Source organism: Meleagris gallopavo, chromosome 13 (assembly GCF_905368555.1).
Source record: "Meleagris gallopavo chromosome 13, MGAL_WU_HG_1.1, whole genome shotgun sequence".
Lineage (NCBI taxonomy): Eukaryota > Metazoa > Chordata > Aves > Galliformes > Phasianidae > Meleagris > Meleagris gallopavo.
The window spans coordinates 14,805,706-14,819,756 of record NC_139416.1 but is presented as its reverse complement, the minus strand read 5'-3'; the positions used below and the strand labels follow the sequence as shown (position 1 = coordinate 14,819,756).

The window sequence follows — 14,051 nt, the reverse complement described above, 5'->3', positions numbered from 1 at the left end:
TTATGGGAAATTGTGATTTCCATGTTTCTCCCACAACTAATAATTATGTCTCTTTGTATCACAGGAGTTAATTACGTCGTCACATCTCCTTTCTGTTTCACAAATACCAACCCCTTTCTCTCTTTGATTATCTAACTGTATCATATAAATTCAGCTTGGATTTTTTTTTTCAATCCATATTTACTCTTGAAGGCTTTTATCTGAAAAGATTGCATATCTCAACATTTCATTTTTTTCACAGTGAATTGCTGCCTCTCCATCTGAATCGTGACCCATTGTGCATACAAGTGCAAATTATCCGTTACTTTGAACAGAGAGAAAAAAACAAGTAAATGGTATTAAGCTAGAAGAACAAGACCACTTAAATAATAATAATTGGTGTTTTGAGGTGGTGACATTCCAGTACTGCTGTCTGTGTAGATTGTTAATCATGACTTTTCATCACGCCATGTTAAACAGGTGTACAAAGTACCATTATGGTTGTTAGTGAGCTGTCATCTAATTTTAGTAATAAAGATGAAAGATTAAATAGTATGCTAGGTATAATGCTAACCTAAGCACTGGAAACATGTTTGTATGAAAATATCATTCTAATTTGTCAGGAGCCTGTTTTGAACATAAAATAAGGACAATGTGAACTTCACTGTCATTAAATTAGCTGTAAGACAATTAGCTAAGCCTTTCATGATTAGATTAGGAGCGTGGCAGATCTCAGTTTCTAATGCTCCCCTTAACTGGGGTCTCCAGAGAGCTGCTGTTCTGCAAGCCAGGAGTCTTTTTGCTGCTTCTTTGCACTGATGTGTCAGGAATTGGGGTCAGGAATCGGGATCTCTCTGTAGAGTACCAATAAGTGTTCCAGAGCAACGCTCAGCTCTTCAACTAAAGGCTTGTTACACGAGGCTTTTCTGTTGCAGTGCAAGAGCCAATGGAAACGTCAGCACCTGCATTGCTAACCTGGGAGAAGAGAAGGAAGACTAAGAATGGTGCCTAACGGAATGGTAGCACAATTTCTCCAGCAGGTGGAACGCAAGGTTCCAGGCTGTTCTTACACGGCGATGTCAATCTTTTCGTTTTAAAAGGAGTAATTGTACAATTTGCCCACACGGTGGCGCTCAGCATGTTAGAGATGGAGCGACGCACCCATCCAAGCGGCCGGGTGCCGCAGTGACTCAGTGCAGCCAGGCAGCTCCCTAGGGCAACTTCGAGACCTGAAAACGTATCAAGAATATTGAAAGTTGCCATTGGAAATGTTTACAGTCACTCCTCACAGAACTGTACCACTCATTTTATCTTACCCATCATACTGCCACTCTTCTCAGATTGCTGAGGTGAGGCATTTAGCCTGAGTCTGCAATTTTATACCAAGTTCCAAGCGTGATGGCACCCACTAGGCCAATAGGAGCCTGTTTGTTAAGCCTGCAAGCAATGCTCTAGATGGCACGAGCCAGAGATGAACTGTAAGAGCAGCCTAGGAGTGTCCTCAGTGTGATTGTGCTGCATTTTCCCCAGGCTGCTTGGAACACAGTCCTAGGGAAGCACTCCTTGGCAGGGGAATGCAGTCTGTGGTATCTGCTCTGGATAGTTTCCCTTACAATACTGATATCCCTCTCTTCCTGACAAAGCATAATTCAGTCACTTCAGACCCAATCTATTTTAATGCAGTACAAGCATCCTACATACCCTGCTATTAGGCTGTTTCATTTGTCATTTGTTTATAGTGTTCAATTATTCATGCTATTGAGTGTCTTTCCCTCAGAGGCTATTTTAATGGAGGTACAGCACTTCTACCTTTCTCTAGCCATGAAAATTGATCCACAAGTTAGGAGGATGAGTTAGCACTTGGAACCCGTGAGTACTTCTGCTTTTCAGCCATCACCCCCTCCCTTCTTCACTGCAGGGGGCTGGATCAAGAGAAAATGACAGAGAATTCAGTATTCTTGGCCATTCCTGCCTCTTCCAACTGCCCTACTTGTGCTTCAGCTACCAAGGCAGAGTCAGCTCAGCTACAACTGAAATGTTTTATCTGCCTTCCATTAGACTAGGGAGCATTTCTTAAATCAGGATGCTTAGCAAATATGTTAGCCAGTGTAGAAAGAAGATGTTTAATGCCTTGGAAGGAATCTGTCTACTTTCCATACTGTGGTTGCAAAGATAACATGTCATCCCTATGTGATCCTGTGTGATCTGAAGTCATATTTCTGATACAGAATCTAACAGAGTCTTGAAAAGAGACTTAACAGTTGGCACAGCCAGTTCCTCCTCCTCCTTCCTACCTATACCTGTGCAAGTAAAGAGCTGTAAGGAAGAACAGGCAGTCATTCTGATGTCAGAAAAAGCATATTTGGAAGAGTCCTGAAGTTTCACCTAGCTGATGGTTAAATAGCCTCAACTCTGCATCACCACTGGAGGAAAGAGTGTGTGCTCATTACAGAAACAGCTCTACCACAGTTACTGCTCAATATACACCAGGCTTAGAAACCCTTCTCCTAGACCAAGTGGCCCTTCAGCACTAGAAAACTGAAACTGTTATTTTTTGTGCAATAAAATAATCACTATTCACATATCTCATACTTTCCTGCTACGAGAGCCCCTCTTTGCCCTCCTGCAAAGAGGACAGATTGTTGTTTCCATACTAGCGCGGAGTTTGGCAGCTGAATGCTCAATTGCACAGAATGGTTCAGTGCTGCTGACCACAGCAGTGCTGAGCTGGGAAGGATTAAAACCACAAGCAGTTAGAACATAGGCATCCCTTTCTGGACTACAGACTGCTACGCTGCCTTTATCTGCAACAGCGCTAAAGATACAAGACTATAAAGATAGCTACACACACTTATGCCAACTGATAATCTCATCTTATCTTCTTGAGAAGTGGTTATACTTCAGCAGAGCAGACTGCCAACCCAGCTCCACACACAGAATGTTCTGAATGGAGATCTCAGAGATTGCTGTTTGTCTCCAGGTAGGCAGTGCATCACCCCCTGCATGGACAGAACAGAATTCAGACCCTCCGTCAAAGGATCTAGCAGTATGTCCATTAAAATACAAGGTTTTATATTCACCACATGCTCACAATTTGTTTTCTTAACCTTTAATGACATCGAGAAGCTACAGTTTTATAAATAGATGTGACAACCAGTGATTAGATGCCGTTTTGGTGGAAAATAATCTGAAATGCTGTAAGGCTACGTTACAAGGCATTATTTAAAAAGTTGACTTTGAACTTCTGATGATATTACGTTATTTTTACAAACATTAGAAACAAACATTACTTTGTGAGGGATCAACACTGCAGAAGAAAGTGCAACCAAAAGGAACAGAGTAGTAACATTTAGAACAAATTCTTTCGTCGACAAAGCCCGTGTAAATCAAGGAAACAATAAAAGCTTGCACGTTACACTGTCTTGAACAGACAGCAACTCCACTACCAAGAGCAGCAGTTTAACACTGTACTGCAGGAGTCAGGTTTGTTTAAATCGCTTCAAGAAAAGTAACTTCCTGTCCTGGCAGTCAGTTTTCCTGTCCCCCACATACAGGTGTCTGCACCCAGGCACAGCTGGGGTGTCCTGGCCTTTTGAAATACAGAATATTTTGCTGCTCAGTGCTGCCCACTGACCAGTTACACGGTGCACACAAACGCCTGGGATACCGCAGTTTGGAGACGGGACTCAACGGTAATCCAACAGTGCTGGGCCCACTGCTTTTGAAGGGCTTTAAAAACACACGTGTTAGCTGTCTGAGTGTAAAAGTACAACACGGTTTGGTTTGTTGCTAAGATACAAAATTTGAAAACACGATGGTAATGCAATGCTTCCTCCTGGAAGGTGACACGGAGTAGAGAAAAGCACAATGTACGACCCTGCACTGCATGCCTGTGAATATTGTCCTGCTACTGCTCCTCAGGCTGTGCTTTTGGTGTAGGGAAGTCAGACTGAACACAAAAGAGCCTCAAAACCTAACACTACTTAAGACCCCGTTTCCTTAGTGACACTTAACAGAATATTCTACACACAACACACCAATGCAGCAATGATACCAGCCAAGTTCACCCCTAAAAAACCAGGTGCACGGTAATATTGCATAGAAAGATCTCCTTGGTAGAAATGCACTGGGACTAGGAGGGGTTTCCTGCCTTGCTAAACAAAAGCACATACATTTTAAAAAGCATATCTCACGTTTGACATTTTTCTTAGCTTTATTCTTTGGAATTGCTAGTGCATATGTTATTTCAAGCATATTTTATTCTGCATGCTACTATTTGATATTAAAAGAGTAAAACTGGAAGGAAAGCTGTTTTTTTCTGCCTCCCCCCAGAATGGAATGTAAAATAATTTTTCATGTTGTTGCATAAAAATAAAATCCAATCTTTCTCAAAAACAGAAAGCTCCAACACAACAGCATATTCATAAAAAGTAGGAAAATCCTGGGTTAAAAAAACTCTCTGCAAAATAAGTTAAAAGCAGTATTCAATGATTGAGTAAAGAAAGAGCCCACATTTACCTCCTACCTCAAACTGTACGTGGCTGTAGAACCTTAATTTTGGTACTCAACCATATTTTCGTTTCAGTAGGCAACCCTGCCACAATCAGCACACGGACACATGGAGTGCATATGGGAGGAGAGTTGGGGGAGTCTGCCAGAAGGCCATGCAGCACAGCATGGCAAGGTAGCAGTCATTTTCTTCAGCTATTCCTTACAGTGAGCACTTGAATCCCAATGTACAGAGTGTGCAGGGAGATTAAATCCACCTAGAAGTTGTAACTAAAAGCATTACGCAGCATCAGAGAAATCACAGGAAAAGCTGTAAAGATGATCACGTCTACACAACTACATTTCATAAAAAACTAGAACTTCTGCTCTCAGAATATATATATTTAGAATATCTGTGTAAGTGGTAAATATATACAATAAATATATTTTGTTATACTATCTATAGTCACAGTTTTTTTACCCAGCGACATAATTTTAGAGGTATACCAGGAAGATGTGGTTCTGACAGTAAATTCTTTCATAGTAATGTAGGAAAATACTATCAAATTCTTCTGGCTGCTGCAGATTACAGCTGAAAGTGCTTCAGGAATTAGAATTATTATTATATTTTTTAGAATTCATTTCATTTTAATAAGGAAGCCATTGGCATTCTGTGGGACAGTTAAGGAACAAATAAGATTTCTTCCTAGGAAATGCTGAAAGGCACGTAAAGATTCCAATATAGATATCTAATAATATGTTAAAAAGCAGATTTGGAGCATTCTTGTAGATGATGTTAAAACATAGAATTAGCAGATGTGTGCCTGTTGGTGCTACTGAGACACATTTCATGTATGTGTGAAGAAATCGTGTTTATATGAACAGACATCTGCTCACTGCAGTGATCCACCTTCCCCCGCATGTGCTGGAATAACAGTGTGCACTTACTCTGCTGTTGGACGACACACTGAGGCACATGCATGTGCATCAAGAAGTTATCTGCAAATGGTGAAAGGAGGAAATAATGAACTAACCTGAAGAAATGCACATGTATTGACGATGAATATGATGTTTCAATTCTTGTCCTTATGCTAATACAGCCAGCGAGCTGAAATTTGGTCACTTAATTGGTTTGATTCTTGTTAGGATTTCTACTAATGGGGTAGATTTCAGAAATACTGCTGTAAGAGGCATAGAACTGCACGCAAAAAAAAGCAAGCAGCTTAACTGTGCAACAGCAGACATGAATGTCTACGGGCATACAGTACAACTTACTGCAGGAGGGATCACCGCATTGCACATGAAATAAGATGGCACGTTCCATAAAGCTACGACTTTGCACAGTGAATGACAGACATCTCTGTGTCACCAAAGACACCAGCGATGAGTAATTCACTTAGAAGTGAAGCACACTATCCAAGGGTTATTGCCTTGCCTACGCCATTCCACATCGCTTGGAGGGGAAGGCGGTGTGGGCTTCAGTCAGGCCAATGAAAATATTTGATATTTTTGTTCCAGAAGAAGACTGGCTTGAAGACAATTTGCCCTCCTGAAAAACAATTCAAATATTTTGCTTTGCCTCGCACTCAGTGCACCTGCAGTCTATTTTTTTTTTAAATCTGCCTTGAGAATAAACTGATGTGATAGAAGTGAAATTGTGTAAGCAAAGCAGTGCAGTTTTGGCATATATATTGCTGAGGAGTTTCTATTTAAACACCACAAACTTGTTCCACAGACTTTGCCAGTAGCATCTTCTGGGCCACCTGGGTCACATTCGAGGCTTTCAGAAGTCCCTGTGTGCCTCCAGAAGACTTGGTCTTTTACTGGAGTTACACATACGTCTCTGATAATCTGCGTTCAAGCTCAAACCCATAAAGCTACCCACAAAATTCAGAGCTGAAGACAGGCTGAGCTGCTCCAGAGCTCGGGAGTCTTTTTTTGCTTTGTGAAATGCTCTTCTGGTGTGCTACATCCCACAAAGGTTTAATATTCAGATGTTTATTTAACAATGGGGTTAAACCTTTATAAATAAAGTTATAGCTCTCGTTAACCTACACTGCACAGAAATTGCTTTTTCCCCACAAGCAACAGCATTGGGATGCTCCAGAATAAGTTGCTGGTTTAGTATGTGGGCAGAGAAGGCCAAGAAAAAGCGTTTAGGAAAGCTACAGCAAAACTGAAAAGATGTTTGGCTGTATTCCCACCATATCTCAAAGTGCTTCCAAATGGAGATAAGTCCTTTTCCTTCTCTCCAGCATTAAGGCTCGGTTTAACTAAAAGCTAGGTTTAAAACTAAAAGACACTTGGGCTTTCATGAGAAAGTACACCACTCAATACGCTTTTATCACAAACTAAGACCTAGTTCTGCAATTCTATCTTTATATATAAATAAATACACAGTGTTACTTTATTACAAGATCAGGGCCTTAATATTCTAACACGTGAGATGCTTAGTAGGTCCTAGCAATATGTTTAAGGGATGGGAAAACTTGGTAGGGAACTAAAACCAAGCTATGATAGTATAGAGCAGCTACTGTCGTTGTGATTTTCTATTAGACCAGAAAGAGGTCTAGAAGAATTAAAGGAAATGCTCTTTTTCCATCATGTAGCCAAATCTTTTTCAGAATTCATCAGTTCAATTATTCTGACAGCACCAGGAGACATAAGTGCTTCCAAATCCCATCGAAGTCAAAAGGTTCCATGAGAACTTGACACCAACCAAGCTGTCCAAGATACTTACAAGGAACTCAAAAACACATTAGAATTAATAGAATTAATGTAATTCCTGAAAAACCTAAAGAAGATCCAAAATGTTCACAACTGCATCTTACAGCCCTGCATGAGATCATGTCAGAGCAGGTCCGGAGGACGGCCACAAAAACGCTCTGAGGGACGGGACACCTCTCCTATGGGGACAGGCTGAGAGCTGGGGCTGTTCAGCATGGGGAAGAGAAGGTCCAGGGAGACCTGAGAGCAGCACCTAAAGGGGCTGTAAGCAGGAAGGGCACAGACTGTAGCAGGGTCTGCTGTGACAGGACAAGGGGAAATGGTTTCAAACTAAAAGAGGGGGAATTTAGACTGGATATAAGGAGGAAGTTTCCTCAGTAAGGGTGGTGAGGCACTGGCACGGGTGGTGCAGAGAGGTGATGAATGCCCCATCCCTGGAGTCACCCAAGGTCAGGCTGGATGGGCTCTGGAGCTGTAGGAGTCCCTGTTCATTGCAGGAGAGCTGCACCAGATGTCCTCTAAGGCTCTTTTCCAACTCAAGCGATTCTGATACCAACACGAGTTCTGCCACTCTGAGCAGTGACACTTCAGAGGTCCCTCTCCTGCACGCAGACACGTGCTGAGCTCCTGGAGGGCAGCACCGGGCAGCAGCACAACCCGTGTCCACTGCCTCAAAAAGCAAGCTAGAAAAGGAAAACCCTTCACTGCTCATACCAATCTAAAGCACAGCTTTGAAGGCAGAAGTCAGCATACTCTGCCATCCCAACGTTTTTACTGATACGCTTATTTTCATGTGGCAAGATATGGCTTTTCTTCAATAGGTCAGAGCTCATCCAGCTTTGTGAAATCTGCCTTTTTCCAGAATGAGGGAGAAAGAAAATGGGAGCGTTTTCCAAGCACTCCTTCACCGACAGCTCAGCTAAGGAACCTCGGTCAGACGGGAAATGGAAATCAACCCGCAGGGCCGAGAGCCACCGCACGGCTGAGCTCCCGCCACCTCCGGGCGGGGCAGCTCCGCCGCAGCGTGACAGACCTTCACCGCACAGCGCCGTCTTTCAGCGGCAGCACTTTCCTAAATGCGCTCGAATACGCCGAGCGCACAACCCATACCCGCCTCCCGCAGCCGGACCGCTGTCCGGGACACAAAGCACACGTCGCTTATCAGCGAAGCAATTCCAAGCATCCTCCGCCGACTTACAGCGCAGCGGCGCGGCGCGGGGCGAGGCCGGGGCCGCTCCGTCCGTCAGATGAAGTGGATCCAGGCGCTGCTGTCGGGGTCCTGCGGCGGCCCCGAGGCGGGGGAGCGCGCCCGGCCCCGCAGGCGATAGTTCGAGCCGCCGTTGTTGTCCCAGTACTCGGCCCCGGCCACGCGGTAGCGGACGGCGAACTCCAGCGCGGTCTCGGAGCCGGCGGCGGCGGGGCCGAGCGGCAGGTGGAAGGCGAAGCGGTCGGTGAAGCCGTCGGCCGGCCCGGCGGGCTGATAGGCGGCGGGCACCTCGCCGCAGCTGGCCCAGCGGTCGAGCGTGTAGCGCACCGACACGGCCTTCTCGTAGGCCAGGTTGAGGACGCGCACGGCGCCGCGCAGCCCCGCGGGTTCGCAGCGCACCCACTCCAGCCTCACCTTGTGCTGCCGCACGCGCTCCGCGAAGCCGGGCCCGGCGCCGGGCTGCGGCGGGAAAAGCGGCTCCAGCGGCGGCGGCGGCGGCCCGAACGGCACCGGCTCCAGCTCGCCCAGCGCCGGCGGCTTCCTGGTCTTGAAGAGGTCGGCGTGGCGCGGCGCGGCGGGCGGCGGCACCCGCGGCAGGTCGGCCTCGCGGAAGTGCCGCACGGAGATGAGCTCCAGGCCGAGCGAGTCGGCGAAGCGCACGGTCTTGCGGCGCGAGGGGCTGTGCCGCGGGGCCGGCCGAAGGCCGCGCTCCCCGGGCGTGGGCAGCGACTTGGCGCGGCGGCGCTGCGTGGGGCTGGGCGGCGTGGCGGGCGGACGCGGCTCCCGGCCGCGGGGCGGAGGCGGCGGCTTCTCGGGGGCCGCGTCCCGCGGGGCGGGCGGCGGAGGAGCGTCGCCGTCGGGGCTGCGGCCGCCTCCGCAGCGCTCGGCCAGGCCGCCGTAGAGGCAGGCGCCGCAGCTGAAGTTCCGCGGCAGGTAGAGCCGGGGCGGCGGCGCGGGCACGGCGCCGTGCAGCGAGGCCGCTTTATCCATGGGGGCGGCGGCGCTCGGCGCTCAGCGCTCGGCGCGGGGCCGCTCTCCCGCGGCCGGTGCCGCTCTGCCCCGCGGGCCGTGCGGCGCTGCGGCGGGGCCGGGCAGGGGCGCGCCCCGAATCATCCCGCCCCGCCGCTGCCCTACTTCCAGCACCGCGCCGCCGCCTTCTGGGTCTTTCCTCGAGGAGCTCGGCCGGGAGGAGGAGGAGGAGGAGGCGGCACAGGCAGGGATTCCCCGGTGGAGGCGCGGAGATGCATCGCGCGGCGCCGCGCCCCGCCGAACGGTGCCAGAAATAGCTGCGAAAGGAAGGAGCGGAGCCGGGCTGGGCAGATTAAAGGGGCCGATAAGAAACAGCTGGCTGGCAGCTCGGTTCTCGCAGTGTACATTTAAAGGAAGAAATCCAGCTAATCCGCGATAATGCGGTTACGGTGCATCTGCTGAGGGAAACGAACGCGCCCGGCTGTGCCGCAGCGCAGAGCAGCCCGGCTGCGAGCGGCCGCCACGGCACGAAGGTGCGAAGTGCGGGGTTTGCCGTGACGACGGCCGGCCGGCGCTCCGATGAATGGCAGGCGGTGAGAAGCGGAGCGGCGCAGCGCTGCGCGGAGTTGAAATACCGTTGAAATACCGCCCGGCCGAGCCGCCTCGCTCCGGTCTTTCCGTAATCTGGTGCTCGTTTTTAATTAGTAAATTGCATTAAAAACAGTGATCCTGCCAGAGGCTGAGCCTGAACTGTGCGGACGTATAATTCTCGCTTAACTCCTGAGCTTTTCCACTTTCGTCATTCCGCCCGCGGCTCTGTGACCGGCGATGAGGTTAACGATGGGAGCAGCGAACCTGATGGAACCGAACAGCCGCCAGAACACGGGGCACAGCTCACTGTTGGCTCACATCGGGAATATCAGCTTCAATCCCTTTCTTAGGAAGTGTGAAAATAATTGCCAGGTTATTTCCACTGGGTTCCAAATCTCCCTAATGACACATAAGCAAGGGAAAATTATGCCTTGCGGTGTTAAATTTGACACCATTATTATTATTATTATTATTATTATTGGCTAACATTAATTTCAGTTTAAAACCACTAAACAGAACTTCGTGTATTACACAAATATGTTTTAAACCATGGTGAAACTATGACAAATAAGCTGCAGTGACTGAAAGCTGTATGGGAAAGGTGTTCAGTTTTGTCTTTGTGGTGTAGTGCCAACAAAGCAGCTTGGGCTCATTTAGCTTCTGCTGCATTTCACACAGTAGGGATGTTCAACTTCCCCCCTTCTGGTAATTTTAGTTGCTTCACTTCTTAGCATAAGCTTGTGTAATACTTCTGCTTTTTGGCTTTTTCAAGCTTCTTGTTTGCTTCACAAAATTCTAGTAATATTTCATGGAAAAAGAAGGAAAGAAACACCAACTCCTTTCTGGACTGATGACTGTAAGCTACAGAGCTTGTGTAACAAAGCTGAAAAACGTCCATTCCCCAAAGTAAGTAAAGCAAAGACATAAAATAATTAAAAAAAAAAAAAGTTCCATGATAAGAAAGCAAAAACCCAATGTCTTAAGCCTTGGACTTGTCAGGTCAAAGCAATGTGAGCTGCAGAGGAGCAGCCCTATAAGCAGAGCCATGTCATGAGCTGCTCAGAAATTTGGGTTGAGTTCAGCTCTTGCAATCATCAGCTGAAACCTACTTGTTTTTTTGCCATCTCTTTTTTTGCAAAGGAAAGAGTAGAAAGAAAGAATATGAATGCATGGCCACTATAAATAATTGCACAGACAATCCTTGTGGAGTAAGGCTGAAAGAAGGCTTTTTAAAGGCTTCTAAAAATTGGGAATTAAATGAGACTTAAATAGTGAAAAGCTCAATGTAGCAGCTAATCCTGCAAGTGCTCGGGTTTTCACCTGCAGTTTCCCCCACACAGCTCAGCTTCTCACAAACACCTCAGCCTTGTCTCTGCTGGGCACAGAAATTTACCAAACGTGCACAGACAGCCTCTCCAATGGCCTGCAGCCACTGCAGGAAGCAGCAGACACCTTCATTTCTAACAGGAAATGATTTCAGCTTTGCCTGCTGTAAATATTTGTGCACCGTGCTTGAACTCTTAGAAGTGAGCAAGTGCTACAGCATGAACAGAAACTGTGCCTTAATATATGCAGTGGTAGGCAGCCATGCACCACCCCCTCTGTGTTACAAACATATACGTTTAAAAGTTCAATCTGTCTGCTGCTTTACAGCGCTAGTTATGACAAGGATGTTAGCCAAGGCTCCTCTTCAAATGGGAATGTTAACAAGCTGGTAACTAAATGATTAGTTCTGCTGTAACTATAGCCCCTTCAGCTATCATCTTTCTGCTGCAAAATGGTATTTTTATGATGAGACAGTTTTGAAAGTTCCAGGAGTAGACCAGTTGTCATGTAAATGCTGGAGCTACACAGTGTTGCTCTATTATACTGTAAAAAAACCAAAAGGTTTTACATTACATTTGGACATAGGAAATGGCAATCAGTCAGGCACTGTTGGCATCCTTTTGCACATTTAAGGGCACAATCATAGAAAGAAATGTTCTCCTAATAACGTTGTCCTACTCACTTTCTGCAGACCTTCCAGCTGATACAAGAAGCTACAGGCAGCCTCTGCTCTGCTGCATGGCACTGCCTGGCCCTGACACTTCTACAGTGCCAGACTGCATTTCAAGTCAGCCCCATACCTGAAAGCTTCCAGCTTCTCATCTTGCCATTCAGTCTTCTATTTTATTATCATTTAAACAATTCAGAGAAAGCCTTTTTGCAGAACTGATGCAAATCACAGAGGGCAATGAACTGAGCTCTCTTCTGCTGCATTTATCTGTTGTCCCAACTCCAGATAATCTAGGAGAAAGCAGATGCTGGTGCTGGGGAGCATTGAGCAGAACTATGATGGAACCATTAACAGGGAGAGGAGTGTCTGTGTGCTGGGGCTTATCCAAAGTGGCCACTGTCACATATCTGCTTCAACTTTCTAAAACAGGTTCATTTATAGCAATAAGAATTGTGGAGAGAGAAAATGGATGTAAAGATGAAGTGCATTATGATTACATCAGCTTTTGAGATGAAGCAGTGACTCAGTGTGTGCATTCAAAAGGTCAGCTTCTGCTCTCATTCAGTTATTATCCTCACCTAACCAGGACATGTGGTCATTATCTGTGAAGATGTAAGCTGCACGATGCACAAGAGTTTATCCAGGCTGTTTGATTTGAGGGGATAGTGAATGATTTCCAAAGGACTGCATGTTCTGATGAGCAGAGAGGTGAAAGCTTGGAGGGTTACTCTGCACTTGGGGGATTTGGATTTAAATATACACATATGTATATATTACTTTAAATATCAGGATCCAAAGAAACCTATGATCACAAGAAAATGGAGTTGTAAGAGTTTACTTCAGTTCATGACCTTGTGAATCTGCCTTGTGTGTGCCCTGATGGAGCTCAACACAATTTTATTAGGTAAGCATTAACCACCTCTCCAGACTCTGTGATTGGCTTTAAGGCTTTGGGAAAGTGTGGGAGCTAAAAAAAGCCCCAATTAAGACTGCAGTAGAAAAGCAATAAATAAATAAGTAAATAAATAAATAAATAAAAAATAAGAGACCTATCTTGTTCTTTGGAAGTGAAAAACACCATTCAGTTTATAGTATTTTTTTCTCATAGAAGTAGTTGTGTTCTTTTTAAAAGGATTCACAGAATCACAGAATTGCCAAGGTTGGCAAAGACCTCCAAGATCACTCAGTCCAATCATTTACCTACCACCAATATTTCCCACCAAGCCATGTCCTTCAGTACCACACTTAAACCCTTCTTGAACTCCTCCAGGGGATGGTGACTCCATCACCTCCCTGAGCTGTTCCAGCTCCTGACCAATCTTTTAGAGAATTTTTCCTAATATCCCTGATTGCTTGTTTCCAGCACAGACAAAGTGGCAGCTGGTGAGGTGGGATTCCTGCAGCCTGTAACATGGTTTGTCCTGGACAAAGGGAGTGAACAGACTTCGGGATGTCTGTGAATCCCATCTCCTGGTAGGAGTGCTTGTGGTTCCATCCTGGTGCCATGCTGTGAAGGAAGCACAAGGCCAGTAATGCTCGCTCATGATTTTCGAAACTAAAATACATTCATCACGTGATTCATTTCCATTTTTTGTATTTTTCCAATTTAAATATCAGTTGGTCAGGCAGTGATCCACTGTAAGAAATAAGATGATTCCTTACACTGCAAGATCCACACTGTAAGATCTCACTGTGTTTTCTTCATCTCCCTCACAGTTTTTCTTTCATTTCCTATCTGGTCATTTCAGATTCATTTTTTTCAGATACACAATTATCTTCCTATTCAATTTTTAATACTCTTCATGCTCTCTGCTTCCTTGGGGTGCTGTCAGCACCTTTCCCCCACCTCCCATCCCTCCTGTTCCAGGCCAGCACTGCCTCGTTTCCTCACACAGAGGCGTGGGTTCCGTCAATTGTCAGAACAGCACTCCTCAGGCTCACTGCCCTCCAGGCCCACCGCCAGCCCTTCGTACTGGGGAATGCAGGGAAGGGGAGGGTCAGCCACAGTGGTGTTCTCTTCATCACTGGGGCAACTTCCCTTCTTTTGCAGGGCTGGATGGGAAATAACATTTTTTTCCTCTTTGAAACCATTTC

The 14,051-nt window shown here is 46.3% G+C and overlaps 1 protein-coding gene across 1 annotated transcript; it reads right to left on the bottom strand.

Moving 5' to 3' along the window:
- Nucleotides 1–3,072: 3,072 nt before the first annotated feature.
- PPP1R3E (protein phosphatase 1 regulatory subunit 3E) lies at nt 3,073–10,388 on the bottom strand. Its single transcript, XM_085234646.1, has one exon. It carries the CDS (start codon nt 9,389–9,391, stop codon nt 8,438–8,440), a length of 954 nt encoding a protein of 317 aa, XP_085090772.1. The 5' UTR covers nt 9,392–10,388; the 3' UTR covers nt 3,073–8,437.
- Between the last annotated feature and the right edge of the window lie 3,663 nt (nt 10,389–14,051).